The sequence below is a fragment of the Pagrus major genome, chromosome 15, assembly GCF_040436345.1.
Source record: "Pagrus major chromosome 15, Pma_NU_1.0".
NCBI classification, from domain to species: domain Eukaryota; kingdom Metazoa; phylum Chordata; class Actinopteri; order Spariformes; family Sparidae; genus Pagrus; species Pagrus major.
In genome coordinates, this window is record NC_133229.1 from 200,904 (window position 1) to 219,630 (window position 18,727).

The following is an 18,727-nucleotide window of genomic DNA, read 5'->3' on the forward strand; positions in this document are numbered from 1 at the left end:
CCATACTGTAGCAAAGTGATGACTAAGCAAAGAAAAAGCATTGGGACAAATTCTAATCCTACTTTCACAGCCCTGTTTGGTTGATTGTTTCTCCAGCAGTCTGGAAAAAGTTGTCACTGAGCACACCGGACATATTTGAATAACCACACTGTCTGATCGACAAAGTCTTTTTATTAAATAAAGCTTCAGAAAGGGTGGGGAAGATGACCATATTAAAATGCATTATATTAGAGGCAGTTGGTAGTATGGAATAGAAATGGAGTATATTTGTATTCTCTTAATAGCAAGTTGCAATGAATAAAAGTAAGCCGTACAGTAGTGAACATCAAAACTTCTGCTGAGGCAAAAATACACTCATGCAGTACTTTGTTGTCACATAAATCCTAAATGCAGGCATTGCTTAGGACGTGATATAAATGCAAGTTCCAGGTTCTTTCAAGGCCCTCATTGAGGGTGGAGTCAGAGGTTTGAAACCAAAGGTTTCTCAGTTATTATTTGTGTGATTATATAATAATAAGGATGAAACAAGACAACAGAAAAAAGGATGACAATGTGTATAGTGGAGCAAAAAGAAAAGGATGAACATTACTGTCCTCACAGCATGTTACCTGTTAGTCACAGTTATATCACAGTGATGTGCTCCATCGGTACGGTAAGCTGCTGTGAGAGTGAAAAGCCAGAGGCAAGTTTTAGGAGTTAGCATGCTAACCCACAGCAGCTTCAGATCCAGATCCAGTGATGCTGCTTGGATTCAATATGATCACAGTCCTCAGAAGTCTTTATCCCAGCCAGACAGCTCATCAGGAGGCTCCTCTGTGTCAGGAGGAAACAAATCGAAGTGACTGTGATCCATCAGCCCCTTCAGCTGCAGAAACAAGAAAAGTCATCATCAAACCATGGCATTTAGTCAGCACAGGATCATTCACAACTTGCTCAGTGGCAGAGCTGGAATTCCAAAATTACAAGTACAATAATATTTACAAATGAAAAGTTTCCATACAGTTTTGACTGTCAGAGACAGTTTGGTCACTTTCATCCATTTGGCCACAATAATGAGGTACGTTTGGAGAAGTAGTTGGGTTAGGGTTCCAAATGGATGAGCCATGCCCGGTGTAGTAACCAGTAATATAAGAAATAAACATTTTCTTATTAGTTCAGTTTTATATAACAGTGAAAGCTAGCTAAAAAAATAAATGATAATAGAAGGTGGGTTGCTACGTCTGTGCTACTTGGTACGTTCGTGGGACAAGGCATGTCCTCTGAGTTCAGTTACTCATCTTTCTTGATATTGTTCCTCCTTATGTAGTTCTGGGAAGAACTTTTAGTCAGAGGAGAAAGATCTTCACTGGCTGCTTTTGTTCTGCCTAAACAAACTAAATAAACAAACTCTCTTTCTTTTCATGACTGAATAAACAAACTAACCTTAAAGGACAACACAATGTATACTGTTTTACTTTATATTTGGTGGACCTGCCACCTTTTTAGCTTCAAACAGTGTTCTGGAGACCTTATTTTCCACTGCGAACAGCTTGTTTATTCAGTTATGGAAAAAATACATAAATGTTATATTACCTCATTAATATTGTAAATATTAAAATTCTGAGTTTGAATTTCTTCTCCAAAACTACATAGTGCCCCTTTAAGGTCAGAGGTCATTGGGTCTGTGTGTGTCTGTGCACCCCAATACAGGCACAAAGAACCTGTCGATTAAACCATCAAATTGTTTCTAAAATAATTTTGTTTATTCATATTCCTGTCTTCGGTCCTCTACAGCTGAAAACAGACATTACCTGAGCTACTGTGAGTTAACAGTTTGGGTCAAACATAGAGAACGTAATCAATGAAGCCAACCAGTCAGAGGCGGAATAGGGCGGCTCTTATGAGAACTATGGTGGGAACCATAATAACAGGAGTCTGTCTTCTTGAGCATTATGATTGCACCCTCTGCTGTTCAAACAGAACAATACAATAACGAGGAGAGATAGAGAATGCATTTATACTGATATGAGCTCTATGAGCAAAATACCCAAGTGATATGCTTGTTGATGTCCTAACAATCCCACAATGGTATCACAGCCTTTTTTAAACATGATATCATGAAATTCGGTATATCGTTACATCCCTAGTAAATACTGAAGAATACTTGTTTCATTTTTGCTTTGTTTGATTTGGTCTAGCACTAGGTCATTGGTAGCTACAGTGTTCAGCAGTGTTGAGGAGAGCCAAAAACATGAGAAAGAGGCGCAGGAAGAGGGAACAGACAAGAGCAAATTTCTTCAAAGACCCCTTCAAGTTTGTGAAGGATCTGTTCACAAAAGAGAAAAGAGGCAAGCTGGTAGCATCGAAAAAAGAACTTGAAACCCACCAAAGGAAAACCCACATTGACAGCGGACAGCCTGAACAGATTACCCTTCCACTTGACATGCCACTAATACATCCCCAAGAACACCAGCTGGACGTCAGCCCTCCTAACCCCTAGATTCCTCCAGATACCTGTCCGGTCCGGCTCTGCTCCGTCACAACTCTGCCATGGCAGCGGAGCTGATAGGTTTCACTCTAGTCTATGTGTTAACTTCCACTGGCTTCACTGCATTGCATATCTGCTGATACGCAGGGCTTCTATTTCTGCCGGATGCCGGAGGACAATGCAGCAATTCGGCCAAATTCAGCACAAAGCAGACAGGAAGTCAGACACCGAAACAACAACATAACATCCGGTTAATTTTCAAAACAAAACACTCCGTGTTGATGCCAGCACAAAAATCTCAAAAAAGAGACAAATACAAGCACTTCTTCTAATCCTTCGGTTGGGAACACTTCTTGTTGTTGTGTTTATAACACATACGTATAACTGGGGACACGCGTGATTATGTAAATATCGTGGGAACTCCTTGGTCTCGCAAGTCCAGCTGTCCAGCGGTGCTGCGCTGTGATTCCAGTGGCATCTTTGGGTAAGTGGGGTGAAGTGAAAAGAACTGTATGTTGGGCAAGAGCCTCATCCTCTTTGGGGCCCAACGGGATCCCATACAGGCTCTACAAGAATTTACCAGTCATTTTACGATCCTGTGGAGGCTGATGAAGGTTGTGTGGCAGAAACAGGCCATAGGAGGAGGGCAGGAGGCATCCTAATTCCAAAGGAAGAGGACTCGGCTGCCATCAGCCAGTTTCACCAAATCAGCCTCCTGAATGTTGAAGGAAAAATCTTTTTCAGCATAGTGGCTTTCTACCTAGAGGGGTTTTTGACACGTCAGTGCAGAAAGCTGGAGTTCCAGGCGTCTCTGGGTGTTTGGAGCATGCAGGCATGATATGGCATCAACTTCAAGCCGCTAAAAGAGATGAAAGAGATCAACACGTCATGTTCCTGGACCTCGCCAATGCGTTTGTCTTGGTTCCTCACAACGACCTTTGGACTCAACTTCTTCACCCCCCCTAATAAAACCTACTTCCAGTATCTGCACAGCTATGCCTAATGATAGCAGAGTACACCACTGCATGGCGACATCTGGAAATAGGTATGATGGCAGCATGCACCATCTCACTGCTAGCCTTCAGCATGGCAATGGAAGTTATCATCCGAGCATCACGGTGTGTGGTGGGAGGAGAGCAAGTAAAAACAGGCCTCCGGTTCCCTCCTATCAGGTCATACATGGATAACATGACCACATTCACCACAACCAAGGCATGCTCCAGGCAACTGCTGAGAAAGCTGCAGGAGAACATCGAGCGGGCCTGGATGAAAACAAAGTAGAGCAAGTCCAGGAGCATATCAATATTCAGCCATCAGCGGCCTTGAGAGTATTGACAAGTCCTGGCTCCCTGGCAGGTTGAAGCTCTGGTGCCTTCAATTCGGTCTCCTACCCCAGTTAATGTGGTCAATGCCAATCTACGAGGGCCCAATCTCAAAAGGTGACAAGCTGGGGAGGTTAAGCTCATTCATCAGAATGATCAGTGGCTGGGTCTCCCAAGAGCCTCATCAACATCTATGGAAAAAAGGCATCCTGGAACTTACCATCTCCAGTCTTTCGGAGGAGTACAAGCAGCAAGTTGCACAAAGGACGTTTCTCAAGCAAAGCAAGGGCAGTGGATCAGATGAGAGGGAGTTGAGAAGAAAAAGATCTCCTGGAAGGAGTTGTGGGACATGGAAACACTTTGAACGAGCTACATCATACGAGCCACATATGATGTCCTGCCATCTCCCAAGAACCTCAGCCAGTGGTACAGCGAAGACCCTACATGCCCCTTCTGTCGATCCCCAGCAAACCTGAAACACATCCTTGTTGGCTGCAAAACAAGCCTTACACAAGGCCTTACATATGGCTGCAGAACCAGGTGCTGAAGTGCCTAGCAGCTACACTACAGAGCAGAGGGACAACCATAAACACCCTGCCTCCTCATGCTGTCATCCCAGCCTGCATCGGCAGGAGGGTTTGCATAAAGGTGCAAAACAACACAAGGTTCATACTTCCAATCCAGAGGCAGGGCGTCTGGGAGTGGTCAGGCCTGAAACAGAGGCTCTGCTTCCCACTTGAGATTGCCATGACCAACCTCAGGCCACACTCATGCTTTGGTCCACATCTTCGCACCATCTACATCATAGAGCTTACCGTGCCCTGGGAGGACGCTGTGGACGAGGCCTTTGAGCGTAAGAGGCCTAAATATGCTGCCTAAATATCCTTTTCTACGCTGGTAGCCAGCGCAGAAAAACATGGCTTGAAAGCTAGTGTTCATCCAGTGGAAATTGGCTGCAGAGGATTTGTAGACAGGTCAACCACCAGGCTACTTCAGCACATTGGAATTTCTCAAAGTTGGACAAACACACCCAGATAATGCAGTTGGATATCGATTTACTCTTTTATGTATATGCCTTAATCGGACCTTAACTGGCCTTGGCGTTCTGCGCATGCACCACAGTCCGCACTGGGCATTGACCCAGAAGTCGTCCATGGCATAAATCCGTAGCAGGAAGCCGGAAAAACAAAAGAAGACATCTACAGAGGTATTAATACAATATATATTATGTAATGTACTGTAATGGACAGATTGCCAGTGTAGCAGTATAAAGTTGTGTATGGTGGGTTTCAGCTGTTTGGCTCTTCCCAGCCAACTGCTATGGGAGAGCACCTTATAAAGGCAGGCAGAAGGCACCTGGTTGTCCTCTTGCTTGATGGAGCCTGGGTCATGTCACTTCCTGGTGCCCTCCACTTCCTCTTTCGTTTGGTGGCAGGTAGGCTGGCGGCAGCGACTGCAGTGTGGTCTCACGCTGTCCATCCAGTTGTTCATTCTGGTTATTTTATTTCAGAGGCTCGCTTGGGTGTTGCTGCTGGCTGCACGCTGCTCACCGCTCACTGTGTGCCCCTCGCTGTCCGCTGCTGGTCGCCTTGGTGTAGCCGATTGCTTCGCTCCATGCCGTGCCGACCGGGATTGCCTGACCAGTATGTAGCACAGTGACCTTAGCTTCCTCCTCCAGCCATTTGTAAGTTGCTCATATCTGTTCTTTTATTGTAGGGTAAAGATACCTGTGTAGCGGCACAGCACCCGCTAACCTGTCTGCAGGAAATCACTGCTGCTTTGCTGCTTTGCCTCGCTGCTTTGCTGCCTTGCTTCGTTGCTATTGCTTTGTCTCATTGCTTGGCTTCACACTGCTTCGCCTCCAGACTTTTATTTGCACACGCTGTCGCGGTGCTCAAACGCTGTCTGCCTGGCTCCCGGGTGCTCACTACAGCTGGCTAAGCACTAGCTTCTGCTCCTTCGTCCAGGTCTTGTTTCAGCGTTGCCGTGGCCGAATTGTTGCTCGGCTACACCGTATTGCTGTGTATTGTCAGAGCTGTCACCTCTTAACCTGTGTGTGTGTGTGTGTGTGTGTGTGTGTGTGTGTGTGTGTGAGTGTGTGTATGTGTGTGTGTGTGTGTGAGAACAGTGGGAAAGTTTATTTTATTTTCTTCGTGATTAGTTGCTCTTTATGGCATTTTCTTTATTTTTCTTCTGTAACAATTGGTTTCACTGCAACCTGTAATTTTGACTATTATGTTGGCTTTAGGTTATTTTGGTCCTTGCGAGTTGCAGGTAAATTTAATTTGCGATTACGTAGATTTTGTTAATTCTATTTGATTTGCTATTGTGTTAATTATTAGAGATTTCGTATATTTATTTTCTTGATTTCTTATGTGTGTTTTGTGATAAGTTGCATCTAATTTCTTTTGTTTCTCACCTGCTGTCCTCTGACTCCCCCCATTCAGGTGCTGAGCCTAGGGTGGCGGATTGGTGTTCTGGTGGCGGTGTTCCTCTTGTGTTAGCACTTATTTTTGGGTTGATTTTGTTTCACTTTTATTTACTTCACGTGTGATGTTCCTGGGATCCCCTTTGTTTTGGACCCATCTGCCCATTAACTCTCAGCCCTGATTGGCTCCCCTTTTTGCCCCAGTGAGTGACTTCATAATGTTGGAGCTTTAAAGATTTTGAAATTTTACTAATAAATAATATTTTTGTAACCAGAAATGCTGTCTCTGTCTCACTTGTAAAACAGACCTGAGTGCCTTCTTTGGTTGAGAAATAGTCCTTTGAACAAAGGGGTCCCTGGGTGAAACCCCCAGGATGGCGTTGTTTGCTGTGAAATTCATTCTTAATCAAGTGCTGCCCAAAGCACGCTCCTCGTGCTGCCACACCAGCAGTTCCACTCATGGACACTCAACCAGATGTTGTCGGGCCACTGCTGCAGAAATGGCCCACAGTTTGGACAGAGTCCACCGGTGGAACCAAAGTCATCAAGCACAAGATTCTGACTACAGATGAGCTGCCTGTGCGAAGGAGAACGTACAGGGTGTCACCGCAGAAGCAAATGGTTATAGCTGAAAAACTTAAGAAAATGCTCAACAATGGCATCATAGAGCCTTCCTCTTCTGCCTGGGCCTCCCCAGTGGTCTTGACCCTGAGGAAAGATGGGACTCCCCATTTCTGTGTAGACTACAGGGGAGTTAATGCTAAAAAACATCACAACGCTTATCCAATGCCACTAGTGCATGAAATCCTGCAGTCCATGCAAGGAGCCCAGTATTTCAGCTCTCTGGAGTGGGTACTGGCAGGTGGTGATGGATGAGGATAGCATCCAGAAGACCACCATGATTACGCACTTTGGCTTGTTCCAGTTCAAGGTCATGCTGTTTGGCTTGAAGAATGCTGGTGCCACTTTCCAGTGGTTGATGGAATGTGTCTTAGGGGATCTGAAGGGCAGAATCTGCTTCGTCTATGTTGATGACAATCATTATCTTCTCCAGAATTCAAGAGCAACATCTGCAAGATCTGAAGGCAGTGTTCCAGAAACTGCACCAGGCCCATCTAACACTGTATCTAAAAAAATGCCATCTCCTACAGACTCAACTCATCTTAGATACCTACCATAGATGATATTAGATCACTTTTATCCAAAGATCAGAATCTCAATTTTATCACTACAGAACCTTTGATTTTACATGAGGAAACACTAGAGAAGTTTGTCCTTGTTGATGCTGAGATGCTTGGCAAAGTATCTTCCCAAATAAAACCAGCAACCTGCATTTTAGATCCCATTCCCACTTCCTTTATTAAAACATTTTATAGCTCTTTTATAGATGATTTACTTAACATTGTAAATTACTCTCTTCAGATGGGTGTCTTTCATACAGCACTTAAAGACAGCTACAGTGAAAACCCCTAATGAAGAGAAACAATTTAGATCCCTCCATACTTAATCATTACAGACCAGTATCCAATCTACCATTTTTAAGCAAAATTTAGAGAAACTTGTTTTTAATCAGTTTAATGATTTTATGATCACCAACAAAATCTATGAAATGTACCAATGAGGTTTTAGGACAAACCATAGTACTGAGACTGCACTAGTAAAAATTGTAAACGATCTCAGGTTGAATTTGGATAGGACGAAACCATCTATTTTAGTACTACGTGATTTAAGTGCAGCCTTTGATACAGTAGACCACTCAATTCTTTTAGACAGACTCCACAACCAGGTTGGAATCTCTGGTACTGTTTTTAACTGGTTTAAATCTTATCTCACTGACAGTAATTTTTTTGTGAGTATGGAGGGATACTCATCAAAGAGATACAAAATTATCTGTGGTGTCCCCCAAGGCTCAATTTTAGGTCCCACACTTATCACACATCTATAAATGTTGCCACTTGGGAGTGTCATCAGGAAGCACGGCATTAACTTCCACAGTTATGCTGATGACACACAGCTGTATATCGCCGTGTCTCCTGATGACCCTGATTTAACTGTATTTTAGATATCAAGTCATGGATGGCAAAAAAATTTCTTCAGCTCAACCGGGACAAAACCAAGGTCTTATTTATTGGTTCTGAAGCTCAAAGACAAAGGGATTAATATAAAATTGAATGCCCTGGTGTTAAACCCGACTAACCAAGTAAAAAACCTCTGAGTTATTTTAGATTCAGACCTAAGTTTTAACCCACACATCAGAAACATAACTAAGACAGCTTTTTATCATCTAAAAAACATTGCCAGAGTGTGACCATTCCTTTCCAAAGCCAGTACAGAGACACTAATGCAATCACCTGCCGCATTGATTATTGCAACGCTCTACTTTCTGGTCTCCCAAAAAAGAACATAGCTCAATTACAACTACTCCAAACTCTGCAGCACGGGTGTTGACTAAGACCAGAAAGAGAGCACACATCACACCAATTTTAAAGTCTCTGCACTGGCTACCTGTCTGCTTCAGGATTGATTTTAAGATCCTTTTATCTTTATCCTTCTAAAGAAGGCCCATTCATCCAGATTGTCTGAGCTGGAGCGCAAACTCTCAACATTGGATAACTTATTACAACAACAATTTGATGATCAGGTTGCATTACAGTATGACCTGGTGAAAAAAGACATTAATGCTATTCTAAAACGGCGCGCCGAGTTCTTGATACATAAAACACGCCAAACATATTATTTTAATGGAGCCAGACCCAGTCATTTACTCTCGCTAAGGCTGAAGGCTAATGAACATTTCTCTGACATCACCTCCATTAGATCCAATGACGGTCATATGTTAACAGAACCCTCCGAAATTAATGCTTCTTTCTGTGGTTTCTATGCTGACTTGTATAGCTCAGAGGTTTCTCACGATAAAGATGCATGCAACAAATCCATCCAATTACCCAGAATGACAGACGATGGTTCCCAAAGTTTAAATGCCCCTATTACTTTAATGGAGCTTAATGGAGGCAGCAGCTGATGATATGCACAGGGGTAAATCACCTGACCTGGATGGGATCCCCCCAGAATTTTACACAACTTTCTGGCATAGTCTGGGCCCCTTACTTCTTGATATGATACAGACCTCCTTGGAGAAAAGCTCCTTCTCCAGAGATGTGAATATAGCTATCATTTCACTGTTGCTAAAAAAAGATAAAGACCCTTCTGAATGTGCCAATTATAGACCTTTATCCCTTTTAAATGCTGATATAAAAATGTATGCTAAGCTCCTTGCATGTAGGCTCCAACCTTTTATGACAATACTTATTAATTGTGACCAAACAGGATTCATTAGATCCAGGCAGTCATCAGATAATATGAGAAGATTAATACATATCATACACAGGGCCTCCTCACTACCACTACCTTCAGCTGTCTTCTCATTAGATGCTATGAAAGCATTTGACCGTTTGGAGTGGCAGTATCTCTGGTCAGTACTGGAGGTTTTTGAGTTGGGGCCTCATTTCATACATATGATTAGAGTTTTTAGAGAGCTGATGGGGGACTGTCACTCTGCGTCCTTTGATCAGCTGGTTCGACAATAGAATCGAGACTTCATGGAGTGCACTGGAAGAGAATATGGTTCTTCCATTGAAACTGAATGAAATCTTATTCTCTAATATTCCCATAAGAAAATCTCAAGTCCGCTTTGGGCCCATTGTGTCTCACTTATTAGTAGTCTGGAGGGCGGCAGAAAAAATGTGTGGTATTTCATCTAATTGGAACCCTTATTCACCTATCTTTTATAATGATTGTTTGTTGATTGGTAAATCCCCAATTAAGTTTGGTCAATGTCGCCAGTGGTACGACAAGGGGATTCATTCCCTTGGTGACATATTTGGAGACAGGGGCCTATACTCCTTTGAAGAACTCCCATTCCGGTTTAATTTACAACATTCCACTTTTTATTTCTACCAGCAGCTAAGAACAGCCATGAAAACTTATGAGGTACCATGGCAAGGTCCACTGGAGGAGCACTCTTTGCTCAAGGTTTTGCGTCAGGCCCGGCAATCGAGAAAAACTGTGTCTAAATTGTATCGCTATTTCCTGGAAAATTCATATGTTGCTCTGCCAGTGGATGCGTCTTGGCGGTCAGATATCCCTGACCTGAACCCTGACTTCAGCTGGGATGGTGTCTGGGATACAGTTAAACAGTCATCTAGAAATCAGATCCATTTAAATTTCATTCACCGAACATATATGACTCCTCGTAAACTTTACAGTATGAAATTTAAAGATAACCCAAACTGTACACTATGTTTTCCAGGCACAGTAGGAACCTTTTTCCACATGATTTGGGAATGCCCAGGTGTTGCTAATTTTTGGAAAATGGTACAGGGAGAACTGTCCTCGTTAATGTCCATCCCTGTCCCACTGTCCCCATCTGATTTTATTTTAAATGATCTCTCTCAGCTGAAACTACATAAATCCCAAAAGTGTGTGTTTCTGGCTGGCCTGACAGCCGCTAAAAAGATGGTTGCAACCAGGTGGAAACCTCCTCATACACTAACTCGGCAAGAGTGGCTGCTTATTTTCATAGATGTTGCGCATCTGGAACTGTCTACAGCACACATTCATGGGGCAAAGGAGGAAGTGATAATGTGCTGGGCTCAGACAGTGGAGGATCTCAAAGGCCTTTTGATATGAGTATGATTTGATTTATTTTTTTCATTTATGTTTTATTTGCGGCCTCATTCAGTATCCCTTACTGTAACTACTTGTTTGTATGTAGGCCTATATACTGTATGTCTGTGTGTATTATTACATGTGTCGCCTAAGTTATGCGGGAAAGTATGTACATACTCCTTCTGGTAGATGTTGAACGTTATTAATTTTCTTGTGGTAAATGTTGAATGTATTTTTAATTTACTTCATGTGCGTTCTTTTTAGAGGCTGGTTATCCTTCCTATATTCTGCTGACCGTTTGTGTTGTTCAGTGTTTTAACTTTTTTGACTGCTACTGTGCTGTTGAATGTATAAAGATGCCTTTCAAATTCTAATAAAACATTTGATCACAAAAAAGATCCTTTTATTAGTTTTTAAAGCTGTAAATGGCCTTGGCTCAACTTATTTATCAGATTTGCTTTTATCGTATGAACCCTCCTCCCGCCTTTTAACTATTCCAAAAGTGCGAACAAAAACTCATGGTGAGGCCGCCTTTCAGTACCACGGAACAGCCTCCCAGAGGACCTGAGGGCATTGGAGAATGTTGAGCAACCTTAAGACCTTCCTTTTTAGGCTGGCTTTTAGCTGAATTCTATTTATTTATTATTTTTTATCCTGTTTAAACCTGGCTTTATTCTATTTATCTATTCACTTACTATTCATTTATTTATTTTTCTCTCTCTTTACTCTTCGTCAAGTTTGCGGATGACACGACTGTGGTGGGGCTCATCAACAACAACGAGGAGTCAAACTACAGGGATGAGGTGAGCCAACTGGCCAAGTGGTGCAGAGACAACAATCTCTCTCTGAACGTGGAGAAGACGAAGGAGATTGTTGTCGACTTCCGGAGAGCCTCCACCCAGCACCCTCCACTGACTATCAATGGAGCTGCTGTGGAGAGAGTGAGCAGCACCAGGTTCCTGGGTGTGCACCTCTCTGAGGACCTCTCCTGGAGCAGGAACACCGCATCACTGGCCAGGAAAGCTCAGCAGCGCCTCTACTTCCTCCGCAGACTGAGAAGAGCCAGAGCACCAGTCCACATCATGACAACCTTCTACCGTGGAACCACCGAGAGCATCCTGACCAGCTGCATCACTGTGTGGTACGGCAGCTGCACTGCATCCTGCAAGAAGACCCTGCAGCGCATAGTGAGAGCAGCTGAGAGGATCATCGGTGCCTCCCTCCCCTCCCTCCAGGACATTTACAGCACACGTCTGGCCCGCAAAGCACTCAGCATTGCGGGCGACCCCACCCACCCCAACCACCAACTCTTCAGTCTCCTGCCTTCCGGGAGGAGGATGAGGAGCCTCCGAGCGAGAACCAGCAGACTGAGAGACAGTTTCATTCACCAGGCCATCAGGATGCTGAACTCCCTCCCAGCGCTGCCCCCCCTTCCTTCTCCGCCCGCTGCCCCCACTAACTCTGGACATTGTTGACCGCCGCCCCCCCCCCCCCCCCCAAATGGCACCAGTCACTTTTACAACTCAAAAACACTTTAAAATCTACTTGCACTGTGTAAGAATGTTTACAACTTCATTGTCATAGTCCAGTTTATACCATTTTATACTGTCATATTTATATCAAAGTGCCATATTTATATCTATATTTATATCCAACCCCAATACTGACATACCTATTCCACACTATTTATATCTCCGGACTTTATATTCCCGAATGTCTCTTAGCTGTACATATTTTATTATTTTTTTTTTTTTTAGATCTATATTTCTATTTTATTTTATATTCTTATATTTCTATTTTCTGCTTTTTCTGTACATATTCACTTATATTGTCTGGACAGAGGGAAACACAATTTCAATTCTCTGTATGTCTTGTACATATTGCAGTTTTGACAATAAAGTCGACTTTGAACTTTGAACTTTGAACTTTTAGTGCTGTCAAACGATTAAAATATTTAATCAGGATTAATCGCATTAATGTCATAGTTAACTCACAATTAATCACAATTAATCGCACATTTGTATCTATTCTAAATGTCCCTTGATTTCTTTTGGACACTATGACGAGTGGGCGGAGAATTCGCATCAGCTGTGTGCTTTGCCATGGTGGTATTTCAGACTCAGTTCGCAACGACAAAAGACACAGATCACTTTGGTCTTGTCAATGGAACCATTTGGCAACTGTTTAAAAGTAAACTTTCCATTCAGAATCTTATTGGCATCCATTTCAGCGTCTCGCGCTCACCATCCCTCAAAACGTAACGTGCCTACTACTCTTTGGCCGGCTTGCAAGCCCAAACGGCGTGCCTGTTATTTTGCTTCCAGTCTAGCTAGATCCGGTGTGGTGTTGTAGTTTTTCTAACGTTCTAACGTGCAACAGCGTGTGAAAAAAACTACACAGTTTGTTGGCCAAAAAGAACGTTTATCTCGCGATAAAAACATTGACTCCGTTAAAATGGGTTTGCGTTAATGCTGTTAATAACGCGTTTAACTGACAGCACTAATTTATTTAAATTATTTTGTTTTATCTTGTTTGACTTTATTTATGATTTATTTACTTATTTATTTTATCGATTAAAAAGCAGTTTTAGACTTTTAACCTCCTTTAGTATTTTATCATTCTTAGTTTTAGAGTTTTATTATTTTATCTTTATTTTACTGCCTCTAGTGTCTCCTCAGTGAAATACATCAACGATAACGTTTCCTCAGTTCCGTGATACCTGTTGTTAGTGCCCTGTTTTATTTATTACTATTTATTTATTTATTATTACTCACTCTTTTATTTTACTTATTGTGTTTTAAGTAGCTGGATACATGTGTCTCTATGTGTGTGTATATATGTGTGTGTGTGTGTATACACGTGTGTGTGTGAGTGTGGGTGTTTAATTGTTGCTGTTTTAATTCTGTAAAGCATTCATAGCATATTACGATGTATGAAAAGCGCTCTATGAATAAAGTCTGATTGATTGATTGATCTTTCTTGGCCATGTAGTTTCAGGGAAGGGAGTGGAAGTGGACCCCACAAAGGTTGATGGCATATCAGCTTACCAAGCTCCCACAGACTTAAAAAGGTACTTTAGTACTGGTACCACGCAGGAGGTTTTCCACAGCAGTGGCACTTTTCCCAGCTTCAGGCTCATGTTGAAGATGTACTCCACAATCCTGCACAGCTGGTCTGCACAGGACTTGTGGAGCCTGGAGCTGATCCCGGCTGGACCCGTGGCCTTCTTCACCTTCATCTTCCTCAGTTCGTTCCTCACCTGGATAGTGGTGAGGGACAGATGGGAGCAGAGGGGCTGTGTGTCGGGTGGGGGAGGTGGTTGAATGTCAGGGGGGGGCAGTGGGGGGCGTCTGCAGGCTGAATGCAGAAGAAAGGGAGGTAGAGGTGAGAATGGGGCAGGAAACGGGGGGGGGGGGGGGGGGGGGGGGGTAGAAGTGGTGGGGGGCAGCAGAGATGACTGGGCCGGGGGAGGGGTGGGTGTCTGGTCAGCTATTGAAGAATAGGTTCAGGTCGTTCACCCACGTCTAATCCCTGGCAGCCTGAGAGTCTGGTTTCCTCTGCCCTGAGATGGTTTTAAGGCTTTTCCAGACTCCACTGATGTTACTCTGCTGCAGCTGGTCCTCCATCTTCCTCCTGTAGCTGTTCTTCCCCTCTCGGATCTTCTTCCTCAGCTCCTTCTGCACAGCCTTTAACTCCTCCTTGTTTCCTGACCTAAAGGCCCTCTTTTTCTCCTTAAGGAAAGCCTTTATGTCAGGATTAATCCAGGGTTTGCTGTTTCAAAAACACCGTACAGTCCTGGTGGGTACAGTGTTATCAACACAGAAGTTTATATAGTCCGTTATGCAGCCTGTTAAACTGTCGATGTCCTCCCCATGAGAAACACACAGTTCTTCCCACACAGTTGAGTCAAAGCAGTCCCTCAGAGCCTCTTCAGACTCCTCAGTCCATGTCTTAACTGTGCGGGTTTCCACTGGTTGCCTGTTAACAAGGGGCTAAACAGGCAGGAGATGCACCAGGTTGTGGTCAGATCTTCCCAGGGGAGGGAGGGGGGATGAGTTGTATGCCTCCTTGCTGTTGGCATAAAATAAGTCCAGTGTTTTTTTGTTTCTGGTGTGGCAGGTGAATGTGGGCAGGGTGGAGGACAGAGAGGTATGATTGAAGTCCCCAGAGATGACGAAGAGGGCCTGTGGGTGCTGTGTCTGCAGTGAGCCTGTGACTGAGTGGAGAATGTCACAAGCTGTATCAGCGTTAGCAGAGGGGGGGATATACACAGCGATCACGATCACCTGTGTGAACTCCCTCGGGAGGTAGCACGGCCTCATGCTAACCGCTAAAAGTTCAATGTCCTTACTGCAGACCTGTTCTTTAACAGTGATGTGCCCAGAGTTACACCATCTGTCATTAACAAACACAGCCAGCCCTCCTCCTTTCCTCTTACCGCTCTCTGCCGTCCGGTCTGCCCACTGCATTTGAAAGCCATCCGTTTCCGGGGTCTGCGCCGTTAGCCACGTCTCAGTGAAGACCATGATGCTGCACTCACCGTAGTCCCTCTGATGCTGGGTCAGCGCCGTTAGCTCGTCCATCTTATTGGGGAGAGATCTTACATTCCCCATGATGACAGACGGGAGGACGGGTCTGTAGCGTCTCCTCCTGCTACGGCGAGCAGCACCGGCACGGCACCCGCGTCTCCTCCTCTTCAGCTCGCGCGGGACATCGGGCTGCTCGAGTGGCGGCACCATGGCACTACTGAGGGCCAACAGCTGATCCCTACTGCAAACAATAGGGCTGCGTACAGGTTCCCCGGACACGGCGGAAAACAGCGAAAAAAGCAGTATTAAGACCAGAGCGATAAAAACAACTCTGGTCTCCTCAATTCACAAGCCAACTGATGTCCAGCCTGTGTGAATCCTGGGGTGTGGCCCAAAAGCTCACTACAGCATACCATCCCCAGACCAATCTGACAAAAAGGGTTAACAGGACCCTGAAAATCATGATCGCCTCCTTTGTAGGAAACCATCATCAGGATGAGGAGGATTCGCTATCAACACAGCAGTACATGAGACCACTGGTGTGACACCTGCTGTGTTAGCCCTGGGTCGCAACCTCTAAGGCCCACTAGAGTGTCTCATACACAAGACTCCTGCACCCAGCACATCTACATACCATGTACCATGTAAGGGTCGCCCAAGTCTACCTTAATGTTTGGTAATTGTGGTGGCTAACATGTTTTTTGTTTAGTTTTCCTGCCATAATTGTAAGTGCCATAAAGGGTTAAATCTTATCAGGAACCTATGATAAGTACATGTTTTCACTGTTCGCTGTGCAGCCCATTTGCCGCTTCTTAACTTGTTTGGTATGTGACGTAGTAGGTCAACCAGATGACGGCTGACTAGCAACTATCTGAAATGGTGCATATCGCCACCTAGAGTGGTGGAGTTGGACATACTTCCGTCAATAAATCGATTCTCCCCAGGTGCTTGTGTACTGGGACAATGGAAGTAGTCCAATTAAACGGCCTAATCGAGCTATGACCGTAGCTCAACTTAAGTGTGCATGGAAACATACTGAATGAGAGTTTAAGTAGTACCAATTGACAAACAGCAAAAGCTGAGGGGAGAACATCCTGCAATACCACCCAGTTTTGTTAATCAACAAAATAAGGAAACATTTTCAATCAATGTATCTATTTAATGTGTCGTAATGTAATGTGTATGTAATGTGTTTATTAATGACCCCAATAAAGGCCACAAGCTGAAATGCATTGGACTAACGATTACATTTTTATTTAATACTACAAGTGCTACTAGAGCGACACAATGCCTTGAATATTTAATCAAAACTGTAGGAACACATGTCCATCGCCTCTGCATTACATTGAGGCCCTGTTGTTCTTGTTAAATCTTTTCATCTGGATGAAGACGATTTACAGGAAGGAGGCGCCTTCCAGGCTGCCACCTTATCTCCTGGCAGAGAGGACAGTGTTTTCCTAGACCATAAAGACTTCAAATGAGGACAGTTTTAATTAATTTACAACTAAACTCCCATTTTTGAACTTACTTTCCCCTCCAAACAGATACATTCTTCCCTCACAGGTCAGTCTGAGTGAACGTGGAGTTACCTACTAGAGCCACATCAGGAGGGACCGGAGCTATCTGGTCATCAGAGACCGTGTTAATACAGAATCTTTACATTTGCAAATTAAGTAACACGTCTGATGCCTCTCTCTCTCTCACCCTCTCTGTCTCTCTGACTTCTGATTCACAAACACACTCTCCAGAGTGGACACCAGACACCTTCTGACTTGTGTTCTATGCTATTACTCTGTCTTCTGTTATTTACGACACATCTGGTCTCACTATCTGTGGGACATTCCATTCAAATGGCCTCTGTATTCTTCCAGATTTCAGACCATTTCTAATTAACCATTAAGTCAGTATCTCACCCTCTTAGTTCTAACACATTAAGAAACAGTAAAAGAAGTTCATAAAACTGATCTTTTTCCCGTTTCTCTACGATTAAGATTGATTGAGATCAAGTTTTAATGTTTAATCTGTACTGTGTTCGGTGGAACCACAGCACCTCCTGATGGTGAGTCCTGGTACAGTTGGACGAGAAATATTCTGTTTAATATGTTCATGGTTATAACCCGTAAATGTCTCTGATATATCTTTGTTTAACAAGTATTAAGCTAGAACTAGGAGAAATATGTATAAGTGATTTTAATCACGTCATAATCCTTTTCATGATAGACAAAGTACATCTATTGAGCCATGGTGAGATTCTGTGAAAGGTGAAGCACGGTTTTGTAACGTTTAAATCTTGGAGACAAAAGCTGGGAAGCCCTGCCCCCCCAGACACGCCTCGATTAGGAGATACTAAAACGGAGAGATCACGTCTCTCGAGTCAGTTGTAGTTTTAGGTTGTTGTCTAAGTTTTAAGTTTAAGTTTTCTTTTGTTTTAAGTTTTTCTGTTGTAACTTATTTTTGAAGCTCTTTACTTTACTTTGAAATACGCTCCAAGACAGTGATCTCAGTAGAAGTGCTCACGTGTTGATTTTTCTCACTTTTATATTTTTCGCAGTATTGATTAGCTTCTTTTATTAAGTTTGTACCAGAACGAAGTTCTGTTTTAATTTGTTTAATACAGTTAAGTATCGTAACCTGTTTTTGAAGAAGTGAACTTAATTTAGATTACCTTGCATTAACTAACAACGGAAGATCCGCCTGATCAACGTATCATCCTCAGTTATTTTATTCAAGAAGTTAGATTTAGTTTACAAAGTCAGAGCCTGAGAACCACTCGAAGAAACGAAGAAGAACATCTTTATCACAATCATCATCATGACACTACAGCAACTTGCTGTGTCCGAGACCGTGCAAGTGGTTTTCCAACGAAAGACAGACTCTTTGACAAGCCCCCAGCGCTCGCTAGCGGTACCATCCCGCTGGGCACTGAGCCAAGATCTCACCGGATCGGTACGGGACCAGCTGCCCTCTTCCTAAGACATCGGACCGAGGTGCCCAACCGACTGACACCGGACGAGCTGACCCTCAGCCATTGGACCGGGACTGCCAGCTAGAGCCGCAAATCACCCGAGGAAATCCGCCGCAGCGGACTCCGCAACTCTGCTAAGAAAGTAGGCTCTCCATCACTCATAACAGCTGGATTCACACATGATACGTGAGATGGTGTCCATGGCTCTGATTATGATCCTTTAGCTTAAGAGAAATTCGGTTAGGGTCTCGTTAGTATTAAAAATTACTCCCGTAATATTTAAATGCTTCAACCTAACTCGTGATCTCACCATCAGCCCATATTCCACTAGTAACCCATTACTTAGTT

General features: G+C 43.6%; 1 protein-coding gene across 1 annotated transcript in view; it reads right to left on the reverse strand.

Moving 5' to 3' along the window:
- Positions 1–755: 755 nt before the first annotated feature.
- The window catches only part of prkg2l (protein kinase cGMP-dependent 2, like), a 70,729-nt gene continuing 52,757 nt past the window's right edge, over positions 756–18,727 (reverse strand). Inside the window, exon 19 of the mRNA XM_073482210.1 lies at positions 756–865. Within this exon, the coding sequence (XP_073338311.1) occupies positions 770–865 (96 nt within the window). The 3' untranslated portion in view covers positions 756–769. The remainder of the gene's footprint in view (positions 866–18,727) is intronic.